This window comes from Thamnophis elegans, chromosome 5, assembly GCF_009769535.1.
Source record: "Thamnophis elegans isolate rThaEle1 chromosome 5, rThaEle1.pri, whole genome shotgun sequence".
Classification (NCBI taxonomy): Eukaryota; Metazoa; Chordata; class Lepidosauria; order Squamata; family Colubridae; genus Thamnophis; species Thamnophis elegans.
The window spans coordinates 98,741,594-98,749,836 of NC_045545.1; the positions used below are offsets into that span (position 1 = coordinate 98,741,594).

At 45.5% G+C, this 8,243-nt stretch overlaps 1 protein-coding gene across 1 annotated transcript; it reads left to right on the forward strand.

Annotated features, from left to right (window-relative positions):
* Nucleotides 1–2,439: 2,439 nt before the first annotated feature.
* On the forward strand, nt 2,440–7,103 carry LOC116509492 (DNA (cytosine-5)-methyltransferase 3C-like). Its single transcript, XM_032218641.1, has 3 exons — nt 2,440–2,538; nt 3,771–3,889; nt 6,930–7,103. Exons 1-3 carry the CDS (start codon nt 2,440–2,442, stop codon nt 7,069–7,071), a joined length of 360 nt encoding a protein of 119 aa, XP_032074532.1. The 3' UTR covers nt 7,072–7,103.
* The last annotated feature ends 1,140 nt before the right edge of the window (nt 7,104–8,243 follow it).

Below are 8,243 nucleotides of genomic sequence, written 5' to 3' on the forward strand. Positions count from 1 at the left end.
TGTGTGTGGGTGTATGTGTCTTCCTTTGTCGTTTTTGTTTTTGTGCAAGTGGTTACCCCCCCCCCCCCCCAAGAAAGCCTGTGAAGATTTTCAGGAAACAGATGTAATATACTCTCTCCCTTCTGTCTCCCTCTCTCTCTCTCTCTCTCCTCTTTCTCTCCCTCTGTTTCCCTCCCTCCCTCTTTCCTCCCCTCATTCTCTCCATCTCTGTGTCTCCTCTCTCCCTTTCTGTCTTCCTCTCCCTCCCTCTCTCTCCTCCTCTCTTTCTCCCCCTCTCCATCTCCCACCCACTCTCTCCCTCTCCGTCTCTCTCTTCCCCCCTTTCTTTCTCTCCCTCTGTTTTTCCTCTCTCTCTCTTTCTGTCTCCCTCCACCTTCTCTCTTTCTCTCCATCTCCTTTCTCCCTCCCTTCCCTCTTTCTCTCCCTCTCTGTTTCCCTCCCACTCTCCCTCTACATCTCTCTCCTCTCCCCCTCTTTCTCTCCTGTGTCTCTCACTCTCTTTCTCTTCTCTTTCTCTCCATCCCTGTTTCCCCTCTCTGTCTCCCTCCACCTTCTCTCTTTCTCTCCATCTCCTTTCTCTCTCTTTCTCCCTCCCTCTCCCCCTCTCTTTCCCTCCCTCTGTGTCTCTCCCTCTCTTTCTCTTCTCTTTCTCTCCATCTCTGTGTCTCCGCTCTCCCTCTCTGTCTTCCTCTCCCTCCCTCTCTCTCCTCCCCTCTTTCTCTCCCTCTCTGTCTCCCTCCCACTCTCTCCCTCTATGTCTCTCTCCCCCTTTCTTTCTCTCCCTCTCTGTTTCTCCTCTCTCTCTCTTTGTCTCCCTCTCTGTCTCTCTCCCCCTCCCCTCTTTCTCCCCTCTCTGTCTCCCTCCCACTCTCTCCCTCTACGTCTCTCTTCTCTATCCCCCCCTCTTTCTCTCCCTCTGTATCTCCCTCCCCTTCTCTCTTTCTCTCCATCTCCTTTCTCCCCCTCTGTCTTCCTCCCTCTCCTCCCCCCTTTCTCTCCCTCTCTGTCTCCCTCCCACTCTCCCCCTTTCTCTCCCTTTCTCTCCCATGCTCTCCCTCTGTGTCTTCCTTCCTCTGTCTCTCCCCCCCCCTCTTTCTCTCCCTCTCTCTCTCCTTCTGTGCTTTCTCATTGCATGTGTATTTTTGACATGATTTCCCGTGGAGCGTTCCCTGCACCCTACAAAGCGAGGTGGGAAGTAGATTTCCCAGTGGTTTACACACCCACCCATGCAAGAAGGCCTGTGAGACTTTTCATAGAGTTTCAAATCATCCATATATAATAAATGAGATTATTATTATTATTATTATTTAATTTGATTGAATGTAATTACAATTAATTTTATTAGCTTTATTTGTACCAGAATGTATGATACCTGGGTGCCACACTGTCCACAGATTGATCGATATATATGTATGTATGTATGTATGTGTGTGTGTGTGTGTGTGTATATATATATATATATATATATATATATATATATATATATATATATATATATATGTATGTATGTTATATTTATGCTGATAAATAAATAAAGGGAGACTAGTATAGATCTATTTCAAGCTATTTAGCTCTCATCAGCTAGCCATACCCTATGTTGGGAATCGAACCTGTGCTCTATTATATATATATATTTAAAGTCACAACCCCTGGTATGCCCAAATATGGGAGGAAGGTCACACTTCCACTCTCTGTCTTCGGCTCGTCACAAGAGACCATCCAGACAGAAACCCAATATTTTTTACTGTTGCCTTTTTGTTACATTTGTTATATTTATGCTGATAAATAAATAAAGTCTCCCTTTATTTATTTATCAGCATAAATATAACAAATATATATATATATATATATATATATATATATATATATATATATATATATATATATATATATATTTTCTGAGGTTTTCGCGGGTGTTAGTATGTAGGTCTCTAGTTGTTCGGGTTTTCTCCCGCGTAGAATTGGAGATGTCTTGGCGACATTTCGACGAAGTCTCATTCGTCATCTTCAGGCTGCTTCAGACTACTTCAGGTTTGGTGTTTCCAGGAGAAACACCAAACCTGAAGTAGTGGAAACACCTGGAAACACCAAACCTGAAGTAGTCTGAAGCAGCCTGAAGATGACGAATGAGACTTCATCGAAACGTCGCCAAGACATTTCCAATTCTACGCGGGAGAAAACCCGAACAACTATATATATATATATATATATATATATATATATATATATATATATATATATATATATATACACACACACACACACACATACATACACATACACATAGACATACACATACACACATACATATACGCACATACATACATACACACACATACATACATACATACATACACACACACACAAAATACATATACACATACACACAAATACACATACACACACACACACACACACGTACATATATAAAACGTAAACATGAATCAATGCATCTTTTCTCTTCCCAGGCCCGTGGTGCCCTCCAAGGTAGACAAGCTGGAGCTTCAGGATTGCCTGGAGTACAGTCGGAGGGCGAAGGTAACCCCGATTATCCCCCCCATTATTCTCGCCTGGGAAAAAGGAGGGTGCAGAAGAATTCCCGTTCGTGCATGCCAGCTTCATCGGGAAGTTGTGATTGCAAAGTGTCTGTGTGTGTGTGTGTTTTGCCCCTCCCTTTTTCCCAGCCCAGTGTCCTCGGTCACCCTGATGGCCAAAGGAGAAAGGAAGAGGCAGTCCTAGACTTACAACGGTCTGTTTAGTGACCGTTTGAAGTTACAAGGACACTGAAAGGTTGAGTGCATGATGTGTCTTTTAACTTGCTTTTTCTCTCTATTTTAAATTTTTTTTTAGTATTCTTTTTAGAGTTGTTTTTATGTAAGCCGCCAGGAGTCCTTCGGGATTGGGCGGCATATAAATTCATTAAACTTTGAAACTTCGAACTTTGAAAAAGCGACTTGGGACCATTTCCCATACTTAGGACCGTTCCAGGTGGCCACGAAGAAAAACCAGCAGCCCCCCCCCCCAAATTAGGAATGCTGCCTGCGCTGACAATGCTCCCGTTGCTTACCTGTTACTCAGAAACCACTGCTACAAGCTTTTGTGTGTGTTTTCATTCTGCCAATTACCTCCAATAGACTGATTAGATCCCACAGATTAGGCCTCCTCCGAATTCCATCTGCCGGCCAGTGTCTACTGGCGACTACCCGGAGGAGAGCCTTCTCTGTGGCTGCTCCGACCCTCCCTGTGGAGATTCGAACCCTCACCACCCTCCAGGCCTTCCGCAAAGCCCTTAAAACCTGGCTGTTCCGACAGGCCTGGGGCTAAAGAGCTGTTGCCCCCGTCTCGAATTGGCATGACTGTTGTGTTTTAATCATGCATTGTTGTTTATGTCGTTTTAAATTCTTGTTTGTATCCCCCTTCCCCGGTTGAGTTGTGAGCCGCCCTGAGTCCCCTTCGGGGGAAAAGGGCAGCATATAAATAAAATCAACATCAACATTCGAGAGGGCATTTATAATCCTAATAGGTTTATAAATCTATTAGGAAATCTTGGCTAAATAGAATTCACATCGCCTGGGCTGGATGCTATTTGCATTTAAAAAAGAAAAGAAAAGTAAGTTGTCAATGCTTAAATTGCCCCAGATGAATAAAATTTAAAATGCAAAAAAAGAAAAAATGGAATTCTACCTGAGCCGACATCCTTGGTCGCGCGGGAATCTCCCGCCTCCCCCACCACCCCAACCTGCGAATTCATCTCTGCTTTCCTTCTGCAGATGAAGAAGATCCGGACCATCACGACGAAAAGCAACTCCATCCGGCAGGGTAGGAGCAAGACGCTGCCCGTCTCCATGAACGGGAAGGATGACGATTTATGGTGCACCGAGTTGGAAAAGTGAGGAGTGGGCAGGGCGAGGGAACTCGTGACGGGGAGGAGGGAGGAAGGGGTGGGGAAACGCGCCAGTCCTGGGATGGCTCCCATAGGGAAGACTCTAGGGCAGCTTTAAGAGGGCTTCAACTCCCAGAATTCCCCCGCCAAGGTGTGCTTAACGACAGCAGTGCTTGTTTTATGACCACTTGCATCCACTTAACAACCTTGCACAAAATGGTCGGGAAATCAGGTCCTCCTGGGTGATCTTGCTGGCTCAATGACCGTCATAAAGTCGAGTTGCGTCTGTGCCTCGTACTTGGCAAAGAGGATGAATCAATTATTCTGCATTGATTCTACAAACTGCGGACGCCCATAAAGAGTTTTCCCCAAACCCATTGCTCAGATACATTGGGGTTCACATGTTCTCATACAGACTCTTCCAACCTATTTGGGGACCCAGGTTTGAAGAGTCTCCCAATTTTGCAAATCTTCTGATCATTTTCTAGTCTTGTAAAACGTCCTTCGGCTCTTGTTTCCCTCTTTCGTGTTTTTGAGATGTTTGGGAATCTCCTTGGCGATTTTTCTTGGTGTTGTTTTTACAGCCTGCAGAGGGGTAACCCATTTCCCTGTGACTGTGAGTAATGCCCCCATTTCCCAGCATGAAATGCCAAAAAAGCAGGAATCCCCTTGAAACATAACACAGCCGTAAAATTCTGGGGTCTCTGTTGCTCTGAGCTGGGTGGTTTTCCTACAGACATTTCGTGACCTTACTACGTAACATCATCAGTACTGTGTTGCCTGTTAGTATTGGTGGGAGATGTCTTGGTACCATGTTTCTCCCAAAATAAGACAGTGTCTTATTTTCTTTTGATCCCCGAAATAAGCACTTGGCCTTATTTTCAGGGAGGTCTTATTATTTTTGAAGTGCAGAGGGGGTGAGCGTGGTCACCCCATGGCTGCTGCTGTATTGCAATGTTTTCGGGAGGGATTATTTTTTGGGCAGGGCTTATTTTAGCACATGCGCTCAAAAGCCAGATTGGGCTTATTATCCAGGGAGGTCTTATTTTTCAGGGAAACAGGGTAGGTAGCTAGGTAGATACCAGTAAATATAAAGACATAGATGGAGGGATGGATGGATGGATAGACAGATACCGTGTTCTATCATCCATCCATCTAGCCATGTCTTTATATCTACTAGTGTCTGTCTGTCTAGATAGCTACTAGCTAGCTAGCTAGATAGATAGATAGATAGAGGAGAGTGAGAGATAGATAATAGATGATAGATAGAGAGATAGAGAGAGAGAGAGATAGATAGAGGAGAGAGGGGGAGAGATAGATAATAGATGATAGATGATAGATAGATAGAGAGATAGAGGAGAGAGGGGGAGAGATAGATAGATAGATAGATAGATAGATAGATAGATAGATAGATAGAGGAGAGTGAGAGATAGATAATAGATGATAGATAGAGAGATAGAGAGAGAGAGAGAGAGATAGATAGAGGAGAGAGGGGGAGAGATAGATAATAGATGATAGATGATAGATAGATAGAGAGATAGAGGAGAGAGGGGGAGAGATAGATAGATAGATAGATAGATAGATAGATAGATAGATAGATAGATAGATAGATAGATAGATAGATAGATAGAGGAGAGAGGGGGAGAGATAGATAGATGGATGGATGGATGGATGGATGGATGGATAGATAGATAGATAGGGTCTTATTTTTTTGACTCCCAAAATAAACGCTTGGCCTTATTTTCGGGGAGGTCTTATTATTTTTGAGGTGCAGGAGAAGGCAGTGAGCGTCGTCACCTCATGGCTGCTGCTGTGTTGCAATATTTTCGGGGAGGGATTATTTTAGCGCATGCACTCACTCATTATCCGTGGAGGTCTTATTTGGGGGGGAAACAGGGCAATTCCTCACTTGGGCTGTTGTTTACTTTTAACTTGTTTGGTAGCTCTTGATTGGGGTGTTGCAAGTTGCAACCGTGTTGAAAACAGTGGCTTGTGCCTATTTTTCACACTTATGACCGTTGGTTAAAGGCAATATTGGGAATTCGTTAAAGGCAATTATAAGCACTAGGAATGACAGATAGTCTTCGAGTTACAACACTTTAGTGACCATAACGGCAATGGAAAAAGTGAATGATGACCATTTTTCACACTTAACGACCGTTGCAGCACCCCAGAGTCACGTGATCCCTTTTGCGACCGCCTGACAAGGCAAGTTCAAGCCAGATTCACTTAACAACCGTGTTCCTAACTTGAGCAACTGCATTGATTCACTTAACAACTATTCCAAGAAAGATTATAAAAAGGAGCCCAGCTCCTTCCCAGCCGGTTTCGGACAAGCAACGTCAATGAGAGAAGCCGGATTCTCTTTTTAGCGAGTGCATGATTCACTTAATGACTGCAGTGATGTCACAACTGTGATGTCAGGGTTCCAAATAGCATCCAAAAGTAAATCAGAGACTGAGGCAAAGGATTCCTCAAATCCTTTATGAAGAGAGTCATATTGGCCCATCTGGGAAAACCCGAATCTTAAAGCTTCCTGTTCCCCCCACCCCCAGTTGAAAGTTCAAGTTCTCCCCCCCCACCCAAAGTCCATCCCATGGTCCAATCTCCCACTACCACAAAGACAGATTCCTCCCATCCAGTTCTGGTCAGTTGCAGAGGTGCAGAGACAAAGGATGGCCTTGGCTTTCTAGAAAGAATGTTGTTATGGCTACATAGCATCTAACTCCGTACAATCCAATTTTCCCACCATAGAAAATGCATAGTAGAAGAATAGAAAGTGTGGCAGGACAAGGACACAAAAGAAAAGAAGGCCTCAGGCCTGACATGTGGGGGAAGAAGAGGGGAAAACTGGGCACGATTCATTTAATGGCCGCCTCGTTTAGCAACAGAAAATTTGGTCGTAAGCCAAGGACTAGCTGTATTAGTCTTTTGGGCCAACTGTGGGGGAGGTCAAAAGAGAGCCCCCCTCTTTTTGTGGGGAGGGGGGTCCTCACCCTCTCCTCAGAGATTGGGCAGCGGGGCTAATGGTCTGTTCTCCCCACAGGATCTTTGGCTTCCCCCTCCACTACACCGACGTGTCCAACATGGGCCGCCTGGCACGTCAGAAGCTGCTTGGGAGATCCTGGAGCGTCCCCGTCATCCGCCATCTCTTTGCCCCCCTGAAGGATTATTTCTCCTGCGATTAGGCCGCAGGGGGTCCTGCGGTCTCCCGGGTGGAAGGAGAAGAGCCGAGCCCCCCCCCCCCCCCCCCGTGAAGGAGACCTTCTCCGCAGAAAAAAATTCTTTCCATCCACGACTTTCTTCCAAGTTCGCCAGACTTTTTGCGTTCCCGTTGTGCCAAAAAAACCCCAAACCAAAACACCGCAAAACCAACACAGATTTTGGGGGAGCTGCAGAGAGGTAGCATCCCCCCCCCCTCGTCGTGAGTGGATGGGGAAACGGCGGCTCCTCGAACGAAGAGTCCTTTTCCCACCAGCCGCCAGCACCAAAGCGAAAACTTGAAAACGGGGAAACTGTAGGATGCAATTCCAAAGTGCCCCGTCCTTCTGTAGCAATGAGCCAGTTTGACTTGGGTTTCTCTCCCGCTGTTCGCACTGGGGTGTGTGTGGGGAGAGAAAATAGGAACATTTTTTTTTCTTTTTCAACTTTTGTTTTAAAGAACGTAAAACTTTGGGGTGGGGGTGGGGAATAGACTTTTATACAGCCATTTTGCAGCCGGATGTGAAAATTCCTAGAGAGGAAAAAATTCCTAGAGAGGAATTTGGGGCTGGATGCAAAGCAGGAGATAATCCTACTACAAGGAGCCAAAATGGGGGTGGCGGGGGGGGGGGGGAGATAAAAAAAATGAACCGTGCCATACGCTGTTATACTTTTAAAATTACACAATGCCTTTAAATGCAGAGAATAGTGCACTGGGGGAGTATTTTGAGTGCAAAGAACGCTTCTTCGACCCATTTCAATATTCGCTGGGTGTTTCTTACTTTTAAAAAGAGTTTTGCGAAGAGCATTTGCACCACCATGGTCCTTTCAGAGGCAGGGAAATTTCCAGTGGGCAGAAACCCACCACATTCCCCCCCACCCGAAAAAAAGACAATCTGCAAATGTTTACCGCGGTTTCAAAGCTGCTACGAGATTCTCAACCCTCTAGCTGCCTTTCCGTGCTTGGAGACCCTCCATCATGGACTTCAATCCTCACCAATGCTGCTATTTTTAATCTGTTTGATTGTTTTCCTTGGCTGTCCGTTCTTCGAACCGTGATTTCAATAGACCAGGATAAGGCTTGGGTGGGATGGAAGCCATTCCCTGGGGGAGGGGGATAAAGGCACTGGAGATTTTGAAGGGTCTTTCTGCTTGCTCG